The sequence below is a fragment of the Notolepis coatsorum genome (assembly GCF_963971535.1).
Source record: "Notolepis coatsorum genome assembly, chromosome: 5".
Lineage (NCBI taxonomy): Eukaryota > Metazoa > Chordata > Actinopteri > Aulopiformes > Paralepididae > Notolepis > Notolepis coatsorum.
The window spans coordinates 187873148-187898025 of record NC_140169.1 but is presented as its reverse complement, the minus strand read 5'-3'; the positions used below and the strand labels follow the sequence as shown (position 1 = coordinate 187898025).

At 46.1% G+C, this 24878-nt stretch overlaps 1 protein-coding gene across 1 annotated transcript; it reads right to left on the bottom strand.

Annotated features, from left to right (window-relative positions):
- Window positions 1–34: 34 nt before the first annotated feature.
- On the bottom strand, window positions 35–24231 carry LOC311228651 (inosine-uridine preferring nucleoside hydrolase). The gene is made up of 7 exons (XM_084314581.1): window positions 24115–24231; window positions 23195–23292; window positions 7936–8123; window positions 2854–3033; window positions 1243–1354; window positions 942–1078; window positions 35–403 (listed from the first exon to the last, which is right to left on the bottom strand). The coding sequence occupies exons 1-7, from the start codon at window positions 24186–24188 to the stop codon at window positions 56–58; spliced, it is 1137 nt and encodes a 378-aa protein (XP_084170707.1). The 5' UTR covers window positions 24189–24231; the 3' UTR covers window positions 35–55.
- Window positions 24232–24878: the final 647 nt, after the last annotated feature.

Here is a 24878-nt window from a genome sequence, read left to right as displayed (position 1 = left end):
ACATTGGCAGAAATAAGGAAGAACTAATTATAAAAAGAAACATAATAGACATTTGTTATTTCAAAGCATCCATCATCATTTGTTTGAACTTCTCCATGTCCACCTTCTTCATGATGAAGGCCTTGTGAGTCTTCTTCAGTAAGCCCAGGGTATCCACGATCATCATGCCTCTGGTGTGCGTGCCCGTCAACTCCACGCTAACGGGATAATGGTCGCTCTCCGTGATAAAGGTGTCGTCGACGGCCGCCGCCATCGCGTACGAGTCGCATGAAACGAAGCCGGTGCCGGCGACAAACTCCTTCTGGGAGCGCTCGCTGAAGGACGCCTTGATGCTGTGCTGGAAGATCCGTGACATGAAGCGGGCCTTCTCTGTGTCCTGGGCCAGCCAGGCGTCACAGAACTCCTGCCATGTAAAAACCAGTCGACAGGTGGGCAATGTGGGAAAAAGACAAGAGGTTGTGTGTCCGTAACATTTCTATCTTCATGTTTAATAACCTTTTTAATATACATTAAACATTTTGGAAGATATGCTACTGCCCCAGTATGTGTACATGTGCACATGGATGGATGTTCTGGGGTGCACGCACGTGTATATGAGAGTGAGTTTTTGAAGTTTCTGCTCTGACTGACCTAAAGGGTGAATGAGGTAATTCATCACGCAGAACTTTGTTTTAATGGAAAATGGTGTCAAAAAGAAGGGAATCTCTTAACATCTACACCTTTCTTCCACTGACGTAAGTGTTTGCCAGCAATGAGGTAGCAGGATGAGTCACCCATCTAATTCAGACCCCCCCCCCCACACACACACACATGCAAGAAAGCACAAGGATTAATAAGGTAAGTCTGTCTATCAAATCTGCATCTTGAGTGACAGTGGCAGCATGTTATCATTTATCTATTCTGAGTGTGATGTCTGGTGAACGTCAATTAGAAAGCCTTACCCAGGAGAGCTTGCTGTAACAGGTGAACTCCCAGCAAGCGAGGTAGGTGGGACATTTGTAGTCATTCATAACAATGTATGCAGCTTCTGGGTCGGCTGCGAAATTGAACTCTGCACAAACCGTGGTGTTTCCCCGTGCTATGGAACATAGAACACACACACACGCACTGAATACAGCTCATCTTGTCTCACCCCATCACAGTGGTGTACTGATGCCACCACCCTTACATTGATACAACATGAAGGAGAAGTGAACAGGAGCAGATGTTGATAATGTGGGTCCGAGAGACGGGTCTCCTCACACTCCGTGTTGCCTCCCATGATGTAAAGGCCTCGTAGTTTACTGGGTAGGGAGGGGTCGAGCCTCACAGCCAGGGCCAGGTTAGTGAGAGGTGCTGTGGCAACCAGAGACACCTAGGATAGACACACCACAACACAAGTCAAGTTTATTTGTGTAAACCACTAACGAGTCGGTCGCAGTCAACCAGCACCCGCTAACGGGTCTGACCCTGTGGATCCTATTGTCCCAGGTTCAAATCCACTCGGTTACATTAGTGTACAGCAGTGGGATCTCACTGCCCTGTGAATCTGTATCCAGGTTCAGGTAGCAGCTGGGGTGGGATCTCAGTGCCTTAACCCTGAGAATGTGTGTGGATGGACGAAAGAACGTGCGAGGATGCACTTCTCGGGGGGAGGACAACTGTAAACTACTAACGAGTTGGTCTCAGTCATCCACCACCTGCTAACGGGGCTGACCCTCTAGCTCAGCTGGTTCGTGCGGCCACCTGTGGATCCTATGGTTGACAGACTAAAATTAAATATAGCAGAAACAAAATGTCTTATACTCGGCTCTAAATATGCTTTAAGGTCGGATCATAGACTGAGTCTCTCATTACAAGACGCTGGTATTGAACAAGTGAAGGAGGTCAAATTGTTGGGTGTAACTATTGACGAGGCGCTATTATGGTCTACTCAGATTAATAACATGGTTACCAGGATGAGTAGAAACATCTCCATAATTATGCTTGCCTCCTAACGAATACAACAATTAAAATGGTAGTACAATCTTTAGTCTTGTCCCATCTTGACTACTGCCCAGCAATTTGGTCTAGCGCGTCACAGCAAGAGCTTAGTAAACTCCAGCTCACTCAAAATAGAGCTGCCCGACTCACTCTTCACTGCTCTATAAGGAATAGTGTGGAGGGAATGCATGCTAGACTGTTGTGGATGAGGGTGGACGAGAAACTAGCATGCAGTTTGATTCGGTTTTTAAAGAACATTTCGCTGCTGTCGGGACAAAACCTCATAACTCCATTTTTTGAATTTTTTTTTTATTATATAAATCAACTCCGTAGATCATCCTCCATATGTGTGTGTGGGTTTTACAAAGTTTAAACAATGGAAAAGCATTAAACCGATCATCTGTCTAAACCTCCTAACTCTATTCACCCTCAAATCTGTGTTAGTTTTTTTCATCTGCTGAAAAGTTGGGTTTTTGGAGTTATGAGGTTTTGTCCCGACAGCAGCGATTTGTACCTTAGGTAAACCTTAGGTAAATGCTTTTAAAGGTATGCTACGATTAGCCCTTCACGAAACATGTAACTGTTTTACCTGATGCTATTGTTGATGTGATTATGCTCCTTGCCACTGCACAAATGACCTTCTGTATTTATATTTGAATTATATGTTTTTTGTTTAATGCCCTGTTTTATGTTGAAACTTGTTGTGTGCCGTGTTGGTCAGGACTCCCTGGAAGAAGAGATCTTGTATCTCAATGGGACATTCCTGGATAAATAAAGGATAAAAAGAATAATAGAATGTGATATTGTGGGAACATAATACACTGTACTAAAAACAGATAAGAATATCTACCCATTCAGGAGACTGTATACATCACCCCTCACATCCCTCACCTCTCCAGGGTTCTCATTGACGATCCGGATCATGGCAGATACCGCCCCCTCTGTCTGGACCATGTCTAGACCAGGGGTGTCGGGGTCTGGAGCGTCTCCCAGCCCGTCCACACCGTGGAAGTGTCCCGCACGGAGGCTGTGGCCTAGGATTGGCATGGTAGCACCTTTAAACACTGGAATCTGTATGGAGTGATCAGGGTAGACAGAATCACTGAGTCAGGGAAAATCACTGGTGCATGTTCTCAAATCAAAATCAGTTATGTTTCTATTAGGGCAGGGTATCACTGATGACCCAATTAAATTTGATACCAGTTTTCACATTGTTAAGTTGCAAATAAGACAACCGTTATCTTTCATTCATGTTTATTACACGCTCTACACAGCGTAGTGGCCACAGCCTTCCTCCAGTCCCAAACAAGACACCCCCAACAACAGAGCCCATTCACTTTTAACAGATTACCGTAAAGGCTGCAGTAGTAGTGAACTTAACAATCTCACTCTCTTTTTTAAACAAATAATACACTGCAAGGATATTTCAAGAAAACAAAAAAAAATAAACTCAGTCATCATAACCAGTTATTCAGTCATCTAGCTTCCACTGTCCATCCTTCAGTGCTTTAAGCAGCACAAGGGAAGATGCTCCCTTTTTGGTCAGACAGTTTGCCAGCTGGTCCTTCGTAGTAGACCACAGAATCCGTTGGATCCTCTTGTTCTGGATAAGTTCTTTGATTCCACTTATTTCCAGTCTCAGTCGTTTCTCAGTCACTGACTTGGTGGATTTGATAGCCTCCACAAGGGAGAAGTTGTCTGTAACACACATCACAGGTAGGGTGCGCTGTTTGACCATACCTGTGGTAAGTTCAGAGTAGAGGGAGGACAAAAATATGGCATTATCAATACCATCAGCCAGGGCTAGTGTCTCTCCTGCCAGCGTGCTCCGAACCACTCTTCTGATCCTTTTTGATTTCCAGCAGATTGGAGAGAATCGTCCTTTCTCACCCATCAGAACGATGAGATGCCCTCCTTGTGTTCCCCCATCTGGGAGGTTTCCCATGGATGAGTCGCTGAAAACAACAAGCTTCAAAGAGTCCTCCTTTCCTAAGTTGTGAAACTTCAGGGTGACATGTTCTGATTTCAGTTTTCGTACTACCTTATTTGCGTCATGCATAGTTTGCACAGTAGCATGTTTTAGATTGGTTGCAAGGACACATGTATCGAACATGATATCTGGCCTACTCTGTCTAGCCACCCACAAGAGTTGTCCTATTTTTGACCTTAGGTTGTCAGTCTCACACTCTGTGAGAAGAGCATCACGGTGCAACGCTCTTGATGGGTCTATGAGAATGGACTGAAGGTTCTTTATGTAGATCTCCTGTTGCACAAGCACTTCGCCACCTACTGTAGAGAGTTTCATCCCCACGTAGCGAAAGTTGTCTTGTTCCTCACGTCCCACCTGGAAAACTGTTTTGAGGTGGGGGATGGTCGTCGTGGCAAATGCGTGTGAGCCACCCCAGATGAAATCATCCACATGACAGGCAAGAACACCAGTCACAATACAGTTTTCATCAAGCCAGTAGAATACAGCAGGATCAACTTGTGACATAGTGGCCCCTGTTTTGATCATCGTTGCTTTTACTCTGTTGTACCAGTAGAGAGAGGCATCAGCGAGTCCATAGACACACTTCTTCAGCTTCCACAGTGTCCCGTCACTTTTAGCCTCAGGAGGAGGGCGGATGTGTATATCCCGAGACAGCTCCATTCCTTGAAGAAAAGCTGACTTTATGTCAATGTCCATTTTTTTCTGACAGAACTGACATGAGTAATCTAAGGGACTCTGATGAGCATGTAGGCGAGTCCTTCTGTAGATCTTGAGTGTTAAATTCTTCAAAACCCCTAGCCACTAGCCGTGCTTTGGGTATGATACCATCAGGGGTTTCTTTAAGCGTACACACCCATCTCGTTGACACCTGTCTTTGACCCACATTTTTCACCTCCTCAAACACCTCATTTTTCCTCCAGTTACTGATTTCATCTTGTTTAGCCTTATCAAATGATACACCCTCTGTTACTAATACATCATTTTCCTGCATATCAGAGCATAGTTCTACACCATCTAGTTCTACACCATCTAGTTCTACACCATCTAGTGGCTTAACCTGAAGATTGTCTATTTTAGCAAGATCAACTGACCCCATAGTACCGGTGATGTCAAAAGGTTCTAAGTACTGTAGGTTGTACCAGTTGCTGTGTTTTCCTGTAGCCTTTCCTGCTCGTCCCATCACTTTAGCTGTGTGAGGAACCCCCGTTACATTATCCACAAAGCTGATTGTCTGACCGTTTTTTACCTTTATACCGGTTTTTACTTTTATGCCGGTCTGGTGATAATCGTCTTGATTGATCCCATGAGGGTTATCTATATCCTGGTTTGCTACACCCGCTGCCTCTACGTCATTATTCATGTCACCATTTATATCACCATCAGTAACGGGCATGTCCCCACTGTTACTATTCATATCATTGTCAGTAACAGGCACATTACTATCACTAACAGATACATCGATATTGCCCACAGTATTACTTTCCCCAGGGTGCACTTTTCGCAGCCTAGATTGATGAACCCTGACATATGTCCCACCATGACGTACAAAAATCACCACCCCATCTTGCCCTATCACAACCCCAGGGCCTTTCCATTCAACACAGTCTGTCCTTTTGTAGAACACTTTGTCTCCTGTTTCATACTTCTCATCTGTTGGACGAAGCTGCTTTCGAAGAGCTCGTCTGATTCTCTCTGAGCATTCTGCCTCCGTGAAAGCTTTCCTTGCTGCATGTAATGCTGTTATGTGCTTTCCCACCCATGCGCTCATTGTAGTTCCCTCCAAAGCAGGTGGCTGGTCAACAAACACAGAGGGAAGGTTCGGGTTCTGTCCAAACACCAGCTGATGTGGACTGTAGCCATGCACGTTCTGCATTGTGTTCTTTGCCATGAGTGCCCAATCAAGAGCCGTTTTCCAGTCAAGTCCTTTGTCAAGTTTTACCTTCAGTAGTATCTCTGTAAGGGATTGGTTGTGGCGTTCCAGCAAACCATTGCTCCATGGACTGTAGCCAACAGTCGTCTTGATCTCAATGTTGAAGTTCTCCGCCATGTCTCTTATTTCCTCATTATTGAACTCTCCACCGTTGTCACTGAAGAGACGCTCAGGTGGACCATGGACACTGATCCAGGAATGTACAAAGTTGTTCACTATCACACTTGGCTTCTTTGAGGTCACGATGCTACCTGCACTAAAGCGAGTGAAGTGATCGATAATGTGTAGGTACCACACATTTGGTTCTAGCTCATGTAGATCAACTGCCACAGTCTCGTTGTACCTGGAGGCCATGGGCAGACCAACAGCAGGCTTGGGCTTAGCCTTGCTGTACTTGAGACATATCTCACATTTTCCTACTATTTCCCCTAGAATAGCAATGCATTCATCATCCGTGTTTCCAGCATTTGTCAGCAGCTTCTTTAGTCTATCAACTGATGCATGTCCAAATTGCTTATGAAGTTTAAGTAAAGCTTTGTGTTTTTCCACATTGGTCATATTATCTGTGATGGCCAGGACCACATTCTCATATGCTTCACTTGGGGACTCTTTATCCAGTATGTTCAGACAGTAGTGTCCAGATGAAGTCAACTCCAGAGCTACTGGTTTCTGAAACATTATAGCTGTATCGTTATAGGTAATCTGTTAAAAGGTGAATGGGCTCTGTTGTTGGGGGTGTCTTGTTTGGGACTGGAGGAAGGCTGTGGCCACTACGCTGTGTAGAGCGTGTAATAAACATGAATGAAAGATAACGGTTGTCTTATTTGCAACTTAACACACATGACAGCAGACTAATTTGCCTAATCTTCGTGGGTCTTTACAAACGGAGAGAACACTGGGCTGAAGGAACTTAAAGTTCTCTGAAATGTAGTTCCTGGCAATTAAAGTTCCAGGTAGTTTCGGCACAAACGCTGCTTCATATTAAGTAGGACGAAGAAGCAACTCTGCAATCAGATAGGTTGACTGGTTATTATTAGGGATGCACCGAAAGTTTTCGGCCGAAAATGGCAAAAAATGGCCTTTCGGCTTTCGGCCGAAAGAGTTTTTTCACCAAAAATATATCACCGAAACAGAAACCTGTAACCTAACGCGTGTTGTTGTGATGATGTCGCGCTGTCGGGAGTCGCGCTGTTTCTATGTAAACTCTGTGCGCAACGCGTCCAATAAATGCGTCTTTAACATGCTTTTATATCCTTATTTACTATATGCCCGTCGCGGTTAATCACTGAGTGATCTAATATGCATATTATTCAGAGCGAGAGGGGGGGGGGGGGATTGTGTTTCTCACATTGACGCTGTCTGTCTGTCGCGTGTCTACTGTGCCAAAGTCAAGAGAGCACATTCATCTGGGACTAGAAAGGTGCGCTCAGTAGAGCACAGATGTCCGCTGCGGCAGCCAGAGAAAATATGGAATTAATGTACTGTATGCATTCAGAAGTGCTGAATAAAGGTTTTATGGACCCATAATAGTGATTATTTATTATTTAAGTTAAGTTTAGCCATAATCATATATTTTTCCATAATCATAATGTTCCACAACATTGGTAAAAAAAATTCTATTCTATGAATCATTTTCGGCTTTCGGTTTTCGGCCAACTCTTTTCTATTTTCGGTATCGGATTCGGCCAATAATTTCCCATTCGGTGCATCCCTAGTTATTATGAACAGATTAATAAACGATTAACAATTAAACAATTAATAAAAAGTATAAATGCAAAGAAAAAAAGTATAATAATAAAGCACTGCAAGAAGATATGCAAATCCATTATCATGTTTATAATCTTTGGTATAGATGCATATGTCTTGTGAGATAATTCATATTTGAAGTCTAAAGCCCTCCAATTATTAATCAAGTTAAATAAATAAAAATTATTATGGACTGATCAGAGTTCACCAAAGGTAGAGAACCAGAGGCCTAGATATCAGTTTCCTGTGTCAGTGTGATAGGATGACAGCATTTGGCTGAAAGGAATCGTGAGTAAGAACGCTGCACCTCCAGTTTATTGCAGGCTTGCAGCACGCGCAGGGTGTTCTTGCACACGTTCTCCACCGTGGTGTTTCCATGGACACAGGTGACACCCAGGACCTCCACGTTGGGGGCGACCAGGGCCAACATGATGGCCTGAGCATCATCCACCCCGCAGTCAACATCCACCAGCAGCTTCTTGCTCATACTGGACCCTGGAGAACACACAGGTTATCTAAAGAAGACACCATCATACTGGACCCTGGAGAACACACAGGTTATCTAAAGAAGACACCATCATACTGGACCCTGGAGAACACACAGGTTATCTAAAGAAGACACCATCATACTGGACCCTGGAGAACACACAGGTTATCTAAAGAAGACACCATCATACTGGACCCTGGAGAACACAGGTTCTGTTTCATTATGGCTTACGCTCAGCATCATTCTGCACTGTACTTCACTTCGTGCACGAGCACTGAATAAAAAATTCCACCATGTACCTTTACATCCCAACATTCGTCTGGCCACACCCCCATCCGCTTACCTTCATAAGCAGGTGTGTGGTCACCTACTCGCCTCCTTCTTCACTTTCACCACAAGGAAGTGCCTTCGGTAGATCCCACACTTGACGAGGTTGTTAGCTGAAGAAAGTTGAGACGTGTTTACATTGTTGCTTGTTTTTTTCTTCTCTCATATATATTCGAAAGAAAAAAGCTAAGTCATAATGTCTACTTCGGAGGGTCGCGGTCGCAACGCCACTCTTCACCAGCGGTTCTCCATTGCCGCCTCCGTCGTGTGTCTTGGAGCGGGGCTGAGGCCTCTCTCGTGGTCGGCAGCCACGCCCGGTAGGCGTCCGATGGGTAGTTTGCCTCTCCAAGGAGCTGGTGCACCAGTGCCGTCTCCTGTGCGATGGCCTGGTTCCGGCTCTGGTTCCTCTGCTTCCGGGGAATCGTCCGCTGTTGGGCGGCCGGTTCCCTTGGTTGCGGGGGATTTGAGACGCAAACTTTTCGCGTCAGCTCGCTCCCGTCGCAAGATGGTGGCTTGCAGACGCGAACGGCCTGGTTTTGGTGAGTTGCTGGAGCCAGATGAGGATGCGTCGGTTTCTACATGCCCGATGGAGACAGAGGACTACATGATAGAGGCGGACAGGTTCTTGTTTGAAGGCCCGGTGGAGACATCTTCCCTGCCTGTCCAGGTAACACTGGAGGGGGGTGAGATGTCTCCTTGGGGTTCCCCGTCCGAAGATGTTGGGTTAGAACCTCCGACTCGTCGGCGGGATGCCCTGCTATCAGCCACATCAGAATGTGGCTCCTTGACCAGTAGTCTGCTGTATGTGAGGGACGCGGGCTCGGAGGAGGAAAGTATGCAGGGGGAACTGCGTGCTTTGTTTCCCGAGCTCATGGCGGCGGCGGCAGTTGCAAAAGGCGTGCCGCAGCCGCAAACGGCGTGCCGCTGCCGCAGCCACTGCCTGTTCCTGTCCCTGATGATCTCATAGGTCATCTATGGCAACGTCGCCCGGTGAGAGGGGTGGACGTTGTCTACCCATTTTTCCCCTCAATGGCGGCCTATGTCTGTCAGGGTCAGGTGGTCTCCCACATCATAGGCCTTACTCCTGCCTACGTGCAAGTCACGCGGTGGCGGGTTTGGTCAACGGTATGAAGGAGGGCGTGCCACGGCTTGATAGGCCGATGGCGGCACTCCTTTGTCCGGAGGTGGTGTGGGAGCCGTTACGGAAGACGGTTCCCCAAGGGAAATCGGCGAGGCGGTTGGCATATTGGAGCGACCAGTCATTTATCACCGGAACACAATCTCTAGCTGCCACGTCTAACATTGCGCAGCTGGCGAGATTCATGTCCGGGATATTGACGGGCGGCATGAAGCTGACTGATGTACAACATGATCAGCTCGCCCAGTCGGCAGGAGCCATCCTGCATCTGACTCAGCCGCAGGCTATAGCCGCTGGGAAAGTGCGCGCCCTGGCCACTCTGACCCAGCGCCACCTTTGGCTGGAGCAGGCTCGTGTGCCGGAGAAGAAGAGAACTCCACTTCTGACGGCACCCCTCTCCAATGCTGGACTATTCGGGACGGCACTGCAGCTGATGACCTCGACCTGCAGAGAGATGCAGGAGGAGCGCTCCGTGCTCCAGCCTAATTTCCCCCCTCCCGATGTCGCCGGTGGAGTCAGACGGCTGCCACGTCGTCGAGGTTCCTCTGCCGTGGCCGCCGCTGCCACCACCGCCACTGCTGGACCTTCGGTGAAGAAGGCCAGGAGGAGAGAGGGCGCCTCCGCTACTGCAGCCGGCCCATCTACGCCCGGAGGCGACGGTAGGGATCGTCGAGACCAGCCGCCGATCGTTTACCGTCCATCCGGGGCTCCCCGAGGTGGCAAATCCCGAGCGGCTCATGGCAGGCGTCGCTAAGACCCAGTGACTTTTTCCCCCTGTGGTCTCCCCCTGTTCCCTTCCCGACCCCGCTATGATTTTGTTCAAAAATAAAGAGTCCCCTCTAAAGGGGGACTGTATTTTTTGTTAACAAACTGTGTTTATTCACCAAACATATGATGGGGTTGCAACGTGTGAATCTTCGCTAGTATGGGTTGATAGGAGGGTTACATTCATGTTAGAGCTTAAGCAAGGCCTGCAGCCTACACTCGGTTGAAAAAGGGGTTTTTCTGCCTCGACCTGAATCTCCACATAAAGGTAGAGGCTAGTTGTGTGCTCTGTTGCTTACACAGTGATATTGAGCTACAACACTATTGTGTTGGGTTTGCAGTAATGCTCGTATGAAAACGTACCACGGCTCAGCCGTTCTCTCTCTCTATCAGTTTTTCTGTGTTACAAGATGGATGCGGGTGTAGGATTCACACACACACGCGACTTGGTCTTGCTATAAACCCTGTTCACAGATTGTCTGTGGTTAGCGTGCATTGTATTAGGTTGCGCTATTCATTAGCATTGCTACTACAGGTATCATATGGCTATTGTTGTTGTTGTATGCAAGGGTTGGGCTTGTGAGGGGGTACCGGATAAACCCCTCCTTCCCTCTTCTGATTGGTCAGGGGGTTTATTAGCCTCTCTTGTTAGTTCAGTCAGGGCCAAGCTGTTAAGCGGCTTGGCAGGGAGGGGGGGGGGAAGGGTTTCCCAGACTCTGCACCCATCACAGGCGTTGAGTCTTGGGTTTCCCCCCGTCATAGCACACGTCACTACGCACGTTGCTATTGGACGATGGCTTCCGTGAGTTAGACCTGTATGTAGGGTCTGTTATTGTCAAATGTCGGGATAGAGCGTAGGAATTAAGGTTCCACTACGCTCGATATACGCGTAACTTGAGTCGGTTGGTCACATGACTCAATGTTACCGTGGCTTTTCAATCTATGGCTCACGTGGGAAGTCTCTCTGGGGAGTTCCATCTATCCTCTGTGGTAGGGATGACGGGATATAAAAATGTAAACAGTTTTTATCCTCGGCTGCGTCAAGTGGGATTCATGTCAGTCGGTGTTTTTCTTTTTTAATAAAAAAGTGTGGAGAATATGAAGCACCACACCCTTCTTGTCGTTCTCCCAGGCGCCTTGAGGGATCGATGTGGGGTCTGGTTAGACTGTCCATTGATATGTTTTTGTGTCCCGACGCATACATAGTGCTGGCTCGGGGTGTTTCTGATAAGAATCATGCGGGTGGCTAGTACGCCTTGGTTACTTGTTATTAAAACAGCGTTTTTATAAAGCAACTGGGATGGGGGTTTTTCCTCTTCCGAGAGCCTGTTACTGGGTCTCGACGGATTCTCGTTCATATCTGGGGGATGTTAACGGAATAGATCAGAACATAGGTAGAGGGGTCTCACGCCCTTGGGGTGGGCCACCGAGCACGGTTCAAACCGGCCCGTCTGGGTGGCGCCCTCTTTTCATGTTTTAGATCAACACGCATATCTGCCCCTTCTCCTGGAGTAGGCATGTCGGCGTGATTAGGGCACGGGACTGGTTCTGGTCACGCTGGTCCAGGTCAGTTAACCCGTTTGTCCGCCGGGGATGCAGATCTGCTGTTCTGGTACCCTGAGGGACTTGGGCTTTTTTCAGGGGGAAAAATGCCAGGTCGGCCCGGGTGTCACAGGGTTAGGCGTTATGGAGACCCTTTGTTGGGTACTCTTTTGTACCTGGCACTATTGTAAGGGGCTGGTTCTCCTTCTTTCGCTCCTCTCTCACGCATGGCGAAGAGGGGGCTGTTGGGGTGGTCTTCTGGACCCCCTCTGGTAATCCTGTGTGCTTCCCGGGCCGCCGGGCCCGGTCCGAAGTAAAGTTTCGTTGATACCGTAGGCCTGGCATAACCCTTTTTTGGAAACTGAAACACTTGTACTGCGGTATAGCTGGTGTATACCCGCAGGTGTGTTTTGGAGTTTTTATATAGGAACAACCACCGTCTGTGTACCGAGAGGGTGGTTGATTCCCTGGTGTGTTGGAGCAGAGTCAACTCCCGGGTTACCCGGTTGAGTGTGCCCCTGCACGTTCATGACGTCTGCCAATCGTGTCAGCCTTCTCTGCCTCGACCCCTCTGGGTGGGTTTTTTTTAATGGAGGCTTTGTCATGGTGCTCAACAACGCCAGCATACGCCCCTTCCGCCGGGGGGGCTGTTTTCAGTTGACTCCTTTGGCGCCTGTCTCGTCCGCAGTGCTCCAGGCTCAGGTTACAGCCTGCTGCCTGGTTTCCCCGGTGCGCTGCCTGCTTCCGTTGGTTGGACTTTTTGAGTGCTTACGGCCATGCTGACTGCCTGTTCTGCAGGGTCAGTGTGCCAGGCGGTGTACTATTGGGGGGAAAGGGCCCACTCTTGGAGGGGCCCTATACGAATACGCTGGCGATGTGGGGGGCGGTGTCACTAAGTGACCGCCTGGTGGGGTCTTGATGCCTGGCGTCATTGACCTCTCCGGGCCCCCCTTTTTCCAGGGGATCCAGTCCCTTCAGTGGGTCTGGGTCTTCCTTCGCGCTCCGCTGCTACAGCCTTGCCACGGGGTTGGGTTTGCTCTTGACCCCGTGATTTTGGGGGCAGTAACGAGGGTTGTTCCTTCCGTTCGTTCCCTGGTGGCATGCGGGTTGTACGTGTGCGTAGTCGTGGGGTCAAGCCACGGTCTGCTCACCCTGTGCGTTGAGTTGCTTGAGTTACTCTTCGCGCGGTCGGATCCGTCTCCCTCCCGTAAGCCTCCAATAGGGAGGGTATCCTCCATTAGGGAGGGTCGGGGGGCTCGGTCCTCCCCGGTCTGATGGTTGTGGGGGGCCTCAGCGGGGTACATTTGTCGAGCTATGGCTCCCGCTCAGCTCCTCTTGTGCAGAATGATGCTGAGCGTAAGCCATAATGAAACAGAATGTAAGGTTATGTATATAACCAAGTTCTGTGAATTATGGTGACGCTCAGCATCAGGACGCCGCTGCGGCCCTTGATCTCGCCTTGTGGTGAAAGTTTGGGAAGGAGGCGAGTAGGTGACCACACACCTGCTTATGAAGGTAAGCGGATGGGGGTGTGGCCAGACGAATGTTGGGATGTAAAGGTACATGGTGGAATTTTTTATTCAGTGCTCGTGCACGAAGTGAAGTACAGTGCAGAATGATGCTGAGCGTCACCATAATTCACAGAACTTGGTTATATACATAACCTTACGTTATCTAAAGAAGACACCATCATACTGGACCCTGGAGAACACAGGTTATCTAAAGAAGACACCATCATACTGGATCCTGAAGAACACAGGTTATCTAAAGAAGACACCATCATACTGGACCCTGGAGAACACGGGTTATCTAAAGAAGACACCATCATACTGGACCCTGGAGAACACAGGTTATCTAAAGAAGACACCATCATACTGGACCCTGGAGAACACAGGTTATCTAAAGAAGACACCATCATACTGGACCCTGGAGAACACAGGTTATCTAAAGAAGACACCATCATACTGGACCCTGGAGAACACACAGGTTATCTAAAGAAGACACCATCATACTGGACCCTGGAGAACACACAGGGTATCTAAAGAAGACACCATCATACTGGACCCTGGAGAACACACAGGTTATCTAAGGAAGACACCATCATACTGGACCCTGGAGAACGTAAGGTTATGTATATAACCCAGTTCTGTGAGTTATGGTGCGCTCAGCACCTGATGTACTGTACTTCACTTCGTGCACGAGCACTGAATAAAAAATTCCACCATGTACCTTTACATCCCAACATTCATCTGGCCACACCCCCATCCGCTTACCTTCATAAGCAGGAGTGTGGTCACCTACTCGCCTCCTTCCCAAACTTTCACCACAAGGCGAGATCAAGGGCCGCAGCGGCGTCCAGGTGCTGAGCGCACCATAACTCACAGAACTGGGTTATATACATAACCTTACGTTCTGTAGCGTTATGGCTTCGCTCAGCACCTGATGCACAACAGGGGCTGAGCGGGAGCCATAGCCCGACAAATGTACCCCCGCTGAGGCCCCCCACAACCATCAGACCGGGGAGGACCGAGCCCCCCCGACCCTCCCTAATGGAGGATACCCCCCCTATTGGAGGTTCACGGGAGGGCGACAAATCCGACCGCGCGAAGAGGCACTCAAGCAACTCAACGCACAGGGTGAGCAGACCGTGGCTTGACCCCACGACTACACACACGCACAACCCGCATGCCACCCGGGAACGAACGGAAGGAACAACCTCGTTACTGCCCCCGAAATAATGGGGTCAAGAGCAAACCCTACCCCGTGGCAAGGCCGTAGCAGCGGAGCGCGAAGGAAGACCCAGACCCAATGAAGGGACTGGATCCCCTGGAAAAAGGGGGCCCGGAGAGGTCAATGACGCCAGGCATCAAGACCCCACCAGGTGGTCACTTAGTGACACCGCCCCCCACATCGCCAGCGTATTCGGATAAGGCCCCTCCAAGAGCGGGCCCTTTCCCCCCAATAGCACACCGCCTGGTACACTGACCCTGCAGAACAGGCAGTCAGCATGGCCGTAAGCACTCAAAAGGTTAACCAACGGAAGCAGGCAGCGCACCGGGGAAACCAGGCAACAGGCTGTAACCTGAGCCTGGAGCACTGCGGACGAGACAGGCACCAAAGGAGTCAGCTGAAAACAGCCCCCCCGGCGGAAGGGGCGTATGCTGCCGTTGTTGATCACCATGACAAAGCCTCCATTAACAAACCCCCACCCAGAGGCGTCTCTACAATTCGTAGCCGCATTTCTGCAGACCCCTCTCTGATTGGTTGAGGCCATTTCTGCAGACCCCTCTCTGATTGGCCTAGCGTGCGCATGCGCATAAGCCGCGACACGCTCCTCTAGCCAGGAGTCGAAACTCCGTTAAGCTCCAGAGAGAGGCTGAAAACCCACAGTTGTTGCCCGACGGATGGGAGCCGAATCCCGGATTCGAGTTTTCTGATGAATAGCCCCAAAACATGGAGGTCGCGAACGCAATTTATACGCATGGAAGTATTGATTACCCCATAACGAATCATTAAAAAAATATACCGTTAACTGGAATATGTTGTGTGTGCCTTTACACATACTGTATGTTGGATAGGATTATGTAATTGGTTTGTCATTAAAAACCAATAATAATCGCTTGCCGGCTTCGCTGACCAGAGCTCTCTCAGATTCAAAGTTTTAATTGCAGCCAGAAACATACATGTTTCGGAACCAATTTGTAACTAGACAGTTACAATATAACATTTATATTAATTAACCCAGTTAATGCCTTAAGAGAAAGAGTCTGGTGGTCAATTGCTACGAAATGTTGTGTCTTACTAATAATAACTAATTCCTTGGTCAATAGAAGTCTCTGTGATACTTTCTGAATATGATTTGGGAACATCAAATGGGCAGGCCGCGAAATAACAACGTTACAATGTACAGTTTCTGACAGCTGGCTGTGTTGTGAAATGTGCATAACGTTATGAATAAACCGCGAAGTCACGCGAAATAACGTTATACGCGAATCTGGTAGTACATTTCCAATCAGAGAGGGGCTTCGCTCAACCAATCAGAGAGGGGTCTGCAGAAATGGAGCTCAACCAATCAGAGAGGGGTCTGCAGAAATGCGGCTACGAATTGTAGAGACGCCACCCAGAGGGGTCGAGGCAGAGAAGGCTGACATGATTGGCAGACGTCATGAACGTGCAGGGGCACACTCAACCGGGTAACCCGGGAGTTGACTCTACTCCAACATACCAGGGAATCAACTACCCTCTCTGTACAGACGGTGGTTGTTCCTATAACCCCTCAAGAAAAAACTCCAAAACACACCTGCGGGCATACACTGGCTATACCGCAGTACAAGTGTTTCAGTTTTCAAAAAAGGGTTATCCCAGGACTACGGTATCAACGAAACTTCACTTCGGACCGGGCCCGGCGGCACGGGAAGCACAGGGTTACCAGAGGAGGTCCAAGACCACCCCAACAGCCCCCTCTTCGCCACGCGTGAGAGAGGAGCGAAAAGAATGGAGAACCAGCCCTAAGCACACCGCGCTTGGTATTCCCAGGCGGTCTCCCAACCAAGTACTAACCAGGACCGAACCTGCTTAGCTTCCGAGATCGGACGAGATCGGGCGTGTACAGGTTGGTATGGCCGTAAGCCATTACGATAGTGCAGAGTACAACATGTACCCAACAAAGGGTCTCCATAACGCCTAACCCTGTGACACCCGGACCGACCCGGCATTTTTCCCCCCGAAAAAAGCACAAGTCCCTCAGGGTACCAGAACAGCAGATCTGCATCCCCGGCGGACAACGGGTTAACTGACCTGGACCAGCGTGACCAGACCAGTCCCGTGTCCTAACCACGCCGACATGCCCACTCCAGGAGAGGGGGTAGGTATGCGTGTCGATCTAAAACATGAAAAGAGGGCGCCACCCAGACGGTCCCATTTGGACCGTGCTCAGTGGCCCACCCCAAGGGCGTGAGACCCCTCTACCTATGTTCAGATCTATTCCGTTAACATCCCCCAGATATGAGCGAGAATTCATCGAGACAACCTAGTAAACTGGCGCTCGGAAGAGACAAAACTCCATCCCAGTTGCCCTATAAAAACGCTGTTTTAACAAGCAACCAAGGCGCACTTAGCCCCTGCGTGATTCTTTAACAGAAGCACACTGAGCCAGCACTATGTATGCGTCAAGACCCAAACACACCAATGGATAGTCTAGCAAGACACCAAACATTGTTCCTCCAAGTCGCCTGGGAGAACGACACGGAGCCGTCGTGCTTCATGTACCTTCCTCTTTTTATTCAAAAAAGAAAGAAACACAGACTGACATGAATCCCACGTGACGCAGCTGAGGGTAAAAATTGTTTACATTTTTACATCCCACCACCCTCGCCATAGGGAGGAGACGGAAATCCCCAGAGAGACTTCCCACGCGAGCTGTATAGATTGAAAAGAATATATTGCAACATTGAGCTATGTAATATTTGGGTTAGGGCTCTCCGAGGAGGAGGCACTGAACCAATACACACTCAATAATCGAATTGAATCGAATACACACACAATAGAGCAGAACTCCTTTTTGAAGTTCTACTCACCTTGACAATCTGAGGAGGAGGCTCTGAACTCTGAGGAGGCTCCCTCACAGGGAAGGAGAGTCCGAACTCACAGAAGGCCAGAGGAGGAGCTTCGTGAGGAGGAGCTCTGACAACTCCCTGAAACAGATCCATAACATGGACCTGAACAACTCACGGAAGTCTTACCAACAGAGACGCGCACAGTGACGTACTTTATGGCGGGGGGATTTCTGCGGTGCACACGCCCAATCTTCCAGGGCGTGGGACCAGGAAACTCCCCCCCCCCCCCCCCCCCCTCTTACCCTGTAACGTGCCGAACAGCAACGTGACAGGAACCTTGAAGGACAGGAGGTTTTAACCCCAGGTTTTAACCCACGATAAGTGACCAAACAATCTTTTCTTTAGGAAAATATAGTTTCTCAAGCGGTTAGCACAACCCCAGCAATTAAGCTGAGGGTTACATCGTATCCCCACAAACACAGTGACACAATATATTGTAAACAACATGTCTGAGAGGAGGGTGGGGAAGCCCCAGGGAAACCGGGGGGACCACCCCTCCTTCCTTACCCTTGATGCGACCAAGTTGAACAGGTAACCCTGTTAATATGTGAACACACTGTTCATTGTCATTACAGGCTGAGAAAGGAATTCATTCCTCAATCATATGTCACTAAGCATAGCTTTATAGGTTAATTAACCCCCTTAGTTGAGTCCATGTTATATGAACACACATGTTCTCATCACAACTAACCAGATCATTTTTACACATGTAAAACAACAACCCGATTTCTATGGAGAAAGAAGCTATACCAGTGACAAGACAATTCACACACAACAGGCATCGTATCCTTAATGTATTGCAGCAACACACGTTTTGGAAAACATCGTTATAACAAAACATTTAGAAGGGAAGGAAAGAAAAAGTGTTTAAGGTCCGGTCGGGACCTTCCTACCCTGAACGCAGGCCAAGCGAACTGCAATCTGGCTAACGGGACACCGAAGATGAACACACATCTCTTGTGTCGGCGACGAGGGCAGCGTCGCTGCGCCACCCAGCCGCTACGTTTCTCCATGTTGACGCAGTCCTCGCTGGCAGGGCTCCCGGTAGGTTCGACTAACATCCTCTGTCAAAGATGACGTCGTAGTCAGAGTGTTTAAGGCATGTTATAGTCACAGAAAAAACGTTCAACAGTGTAGCATTAAGCTAACAGCCGTTCGGCTGATAGCAACAAGCTAACGTTTACTAGCCTGGTAAACACAGCGAGCGAACGCTGCAGCTAACAGCTGCGCAGCTAACAGCTGACTGGCTAACACAGTAGGCCACAACTAGCACGCCAGCTAAGCAGCTATCAGAAAGATGGGGCCTGCACGGGACAGAGAAGCATCCGCTCGAGAATCCTGGGATCACCAGGTCCTGGTCGGGGCCCACTAGATTGACCATCATGGGCGTCAGACCAAGATCCTCCGACCGCCGTTTAAGCCGAGCAGAGGACCCCAGCCTGAAGTCGGCGTTTCGTAAATCGTCAGCTAACCCCCACAGCATCAACAACAACCAGAGCTTGCAAGCAAAACAGTACGTACCCAACCTGGAAACAACCGCTTCTCACAACAGTCGGTGCTTCCTACAGTCCAGCTGTGTTGCCGGAGGGCAACCCCATCCAGCCGCAGCAAGGAGGACTGTAGCTGGGGAGCATGTCAGCGGCGTGAGCTCCTAATACGAAAAAGCCGTTGAAGGTCGGAATGACCTCCAGTAACGAAGACAATATCGCCGTATTTTCTCGAAAAATAGTGAGAGAGAAAATAAAGATATGATGTCAACGTATCTCTTTTGTTTTCCAACTTTCTTCTACTAACAACCTCGTCAAGTGGGGATCTACCGAAGGCACTTCCTTGTGGTGAAAGTGAAGAAGGAGGCGAGTAGGTGACCACACTCCTGCTTATGAAGGTAAGCGGATGGGGGTGTGGCCAGATGAATGTTGGGATGTAAAGGTACATGGTGGAATTTTTTATTCAGTGCTCGTGCACGAAGTGAAGTACAGTGCATCAGGTGCTGAGCGAAGCCATAACGCTACAGAACACAGGTTATCTAAAGAATATTCGCCTGTATATTACTTCTTCTGCACTTTAATGTTACATTTGCACTCTGGTTGGATGCCAAACCTCTTTTCGTTGTATGTGCTGTATGATGATGACAATACATTTATAATCTAATCTCAGTGGAATATCTCAACACTTGTGACTGACTAGTGACTTCACTACATGGCAGCTACTTGTTGCCCAAATCGACTTTATTGTATTATGTTGTCTTCTAGTGTCACTTCTATCCACCTTCTATAACCATTATCTGAAATAATAATATAAAAAAATTAAAAATAAAATAAAAACTCTAACCCTAACTAACCTTACTGTCATGCACTTGTCCTAATAAACTAACCTACACTGTAACACGCAACACTTTGATGAACATTGTTACTCAGCTGATAGAGTTGTACCCTTCCTGATGACTTGTCGTACAGAACTTGTAAGTCGCTTTGGATAAAAGCGTCAGCTAAATGACTAAATGTAAATGTAAAGAAGACACCATCATACTGGACCCTGGAGAACACACAGGTTATCTAAAGAAGACACCATCATACTGGACCCTGGAGAACACACAGGTTATCTAAAGAAGACACCATCATACTGGATCCTGGAGAACACAGGTTATCTAAAGAAGACACCATCATACTGGACCCTGGAGAACACACACTAAGGAAGGTCTAAAGAAGAGACCAGGGCACGTGACTAAGGTAAGAAGAATGCTCAAAGCCATATTGGCTTTCCATTAACCTGTTGGATTACCTTTTCATGCTGGTGGTCAATGAATAAGCTGAATGCATTTGTACACATATTACTTCTCACCTTAAATGTTAGACACAGTGCTTGAGATTAACACCAGCCACCAGGTAAATGCTGGTACATTTTCATAGTAAAATTAATAAACAGCTTGCATACTGCAAAGTCCCACTTATTTATTAAGTATTAATAAGTCCCACTTATCAATAGTGACATTTTGAGATATGTGGTGCATACATGTATCCTTGAGCGATTGTTATACAACATGAGCAGGCAATGGCTTGAACTGTCCCAGTGACTTTGGCATAAGTATTCTTCCGTTCTTTTTTATGTGTATAGCTCATGTATGTTGGTGACTACATGTTGATGTTACACTCTTCCAGTCATTTAAATGATGTGGCTAGGACCTGATCTGTGACCAGTTTTAAGTACAATAGTATGTATAGGGGAGAATGGGGGACGTTGTCACACTTTTTACTCTAGTGTGAATTGCTCATTATCAAAACATCTTTCAATAGTCATTCCTACATTAAATGTAAGCTTAAGATGTTGGCTTGAAATGTGTATCCCTCTCATTTTCCAACGTATTGTAACAAATAGTTAATCACTTATCAAAGACACTCTGACACATTGTGACAACCAACCCCATCGTGGGGATGGTTGTCACACACTATGGGGGTTGGTTGTCACCATGTGTTTTAATGGGTAAAAAAATCTTAAAAAGAAGACAAGAAGGCAGAACTAAATTAGAAAGTTTAATTGCATTGACAAGTTAACAAATACATAACTTAATGCATCTTAACATGAACATAACCATCCTATATAAAAAATAAAAATAAAAATAAGAACACTCATTCACTTGTTACAGTGATGGCAAATGTAGGGTCTGGGCACTCCATGTGACAACCAACCCCAAAGAAAATGTGACGACCAACCCCAATTGGAATGTCTTGATAGCATCAAGGCTAACAGCCATCTAACAACTAGTTAGCTAGCTAATAACAATCTAAACTATAGCTATCCCTTCACACTTTTTAAGGTTAATAATTGTTTCATTATAAACCAATCGTGTAAAAGCCTAGAAGAAAAATACTGAGGAGCGGAATATTTACAAATGGACATGAAAAACACAAAAAGCCCTCTCACCTCAAATTCAGCTGTTTCACTCCAAAGATGACAATGTAGGTGAACTCTGACCCCAATTCTGGACATTTAAATACCAAAGTATGGGAGACAGGACCCTCTGGTGGTGAAATATAATGAATGTGACAACCTACCCATGTGACAACGTCCCCCGTTCTCCCCTACAACTATGCATGCTTCTATGTATGTTTATCCAGTGCAATAGCGTGTGCAATATTGAAATTTTGGGCAATGTGCTAATCTACAATTAACGTGCAATCTGTTCCAGCACTTTACAATTCAAGTGCAATAAAATGAGCCCATTAGCACTTTGGCACAAGGACCAGTCACTTTAACACACTTGATCTGAAACATTAACCTGCAAAGGGACTACAGATGGAAATGTACATCTGGCATATGAAAATCAATATGTATGATCCATATTTTAAATGTTATATATATACATTATATATATATATATATATATATATATATATATATATATATATATATATATATATATATATATATATATATATATATATATATAACGGTAGTCATATCGTCACCTTAAACTTCGATGCCCCAAGGGAGTTTCGAACCCATGGTCTGCCGCACCACGGGTCGACAGCACAGACCGCTATACCAAGAGGTGAATTCACTGCTTTGCAACGTGTCTGTGTCTTTTAAGGTGAGAGTGAGTTTAACCCATAGCACCGCTACTCAACCCAGTCACTTCACAACATCTGAAGTCCATCGTGACTGCGCCTCACAGTACCATCCGTTACATATATATATATATATATATATATATATATATATATATATATATATATATATATATATATATATATATATATATATATATATATATATATATATTATCCTATTATCTATTAGCCTATAAGGTGCAATATTATCCTCTATTTGTCCTACAAGGTGCAATATTATCCTCTATTTGTCCTATAAAGTGCAATATGATCCTCTATTTGTCCTATACGGTGCAATATGATCCTCTATTTGTCCTATACGGTGCAATATTATCCTCTATTTGTCATATAAAGTGCAATATTATCCTCTATTTGTCCTATAAGGTGCAATATTATCCTCTATTTGTCCTACAAGGTGCAATATGGTCCTCTATTTGTCCTATACAGTGCAATATAATAATAATAATAATAATAATAATAATTAATTAATTTAATTTATATAGCGCTTCTCAATGACCCGAAGTCGGTCATTATCCTCTATTATCCTATAAGGTGCAATATTATCCTATATTTGTCCTATAAAGTGCAATATTATCCTCTATTTGTCCTACAAGGTGCAATATTATCCGATTTGTCCTATACAGTGCAATATTATCCTCTATTATCCTATAAAGTGCAATATTATCCTCTATTTGTCCTACAAGGTGCAATATGATCCTCTATTTGTCCTACAAGGTGCAATATGATCCTCTATTTGTCCTATAAAGTGCAGTATTATCCTCCATTTGTCCTATAAAGTGCAATATTATCAGCCAGAGACCAAAAATAAAGAGAAAGATAACAGAGGACAAGACATGTCCATAGTGGCTGGTAGTTTGTCAACTCTGCTAGTAGTTTGTCAACTCTGCTAGCCTCTTAAGCAGATTAAATTATGTTCTATTCCAAAAACGACTTTGACTATTGTCTGATGAAATTCTGAATCCACAACTAGTCCCTGTGGCCAGCTGACTAAAAAAAGTAATTTCATAATAAAACGAAAGAAGTACAACATCATATTATATTTTCACAGAGGTGGCAGTTCTTACCTGTGCCTGAGGCTGAGTGTGAGGAGAGTGAAATGTACTGTGTGCAGACTGGTCTTATTTGGGAGTGAAGCAACTTACTGCCACATGACACCAGGAACCTTTGTGCAGGAAAGAGTCAAAGAGTGCAGCGAGAGAGGAGTTGAGTTGTGGCAATAAAAGGAAGAAGAGTTAATCATTTATTACTTATCTATTACTGAGTGAAAAAAATAAACTTTGAATGACAGGATTCTTCACAGGTTTGTAGATGGATTAGGCTACATGTGATGGGATAACAGTATTTGATAACAGTATTTGATAACAGATTTGATTATAAAAATGAAAACGAATCTATTGTAAAGCAATATTAGCAACCAAACCTACTTTGGGGGTGAACGTGACTTGTTAGATCGATTACCCTACTCAAAAACAAAGTTATCGTTAATAGTGTAGTGACTACATTATTGGTTACGTGTTCTCCTATGAATGCGTTGTGTAGTGGGAGGGAACGAATGATCTGGCGCCGTGGCCAGAGGGGACAGGTATTGCGGTTGCACTCGCTGTTATTCAGTTGATTCATGTGCTCTTGTGTTCTTGTTTCTGACGTGACTTTGTATAATAAACAAGCATTACGTTACCTCCGTTCATTCCTCTTTCCTCAACACCGGCACTACAATAGCCTATTTATATAGGGAGATTACCTGACACAAATATATGATTTAGCATATTTTTAAATAATGTTGACAGCCTAATGGTTATACACTATTCAAATGGCATTCTGTACATTTGAATATTTTACCTGCGTATACATTACACAGAACACATACTGTATTTGCACGGTCTATGGACAAACAGAACGGGGCGTGGGGCAATATTATGCTTTTGGCTTGTTTTCCCCATAGATATATATAAACACTATATGCATATGTTTTCCTCTCACTCACCCCCGTGCACAATAGGTAAAGATGACAGATGTCACTGCATGGCCAAGACGTCTTGAGCATAACGTCACCGCCATAAGCTCACAGCGATGTACCACGTGACACAACACAGCGCAGGCAGACCGCTCTCCACATCCGTCGCGGCCATGTTCTTAAAGGTACAGTTCAGCAAATATTCAGTTTATTTTATGCTCATCCTTTTTTCTTTTTTTTTTACTTAAATTTTTATTTGCAATTTTTTAAACATCAAAGACAATACAGTTACTGACAAAATTATACAAAAATAATATCAAAAAACAAGTAAAAGGGGGACAAAAATAAATAAAAAGGAGTGATATGGGTTCATCGGTCCATTGTTTATTTACATTTCAATTTATTTTCTTGTTTCTTTTTCATTCTTCTGTGATGTCGTTTCCTTTCTTCCTATATTCCTCCCACTTTTCCCATTTTGACTCCAATTTCTCCTCTTGTAGCCTCAGCATATGTGTGATTCTCTCCATTTCTGGTATCCCCTCTATTATCTCTATCCATTGTTCCTTCGTCTGTGCTTCTACCCTGTACCACAGTTTAGTCAAAGCTTTCTTGGCTGCTACTAATAGTATCTTAATCAGATATTTGTCTTCTCCCTGAATTTCTTTCTGTGTTAAGTTCCCTAGGTATAGTACTTGACCTGTCTGGGGTATTTCATATCCTACTATTTCATTTATTATCCCTCCTATCTCCTCCCAGTAGTTTCGTATTGCAGCAGTAGTGTAGAGCTAGTCATG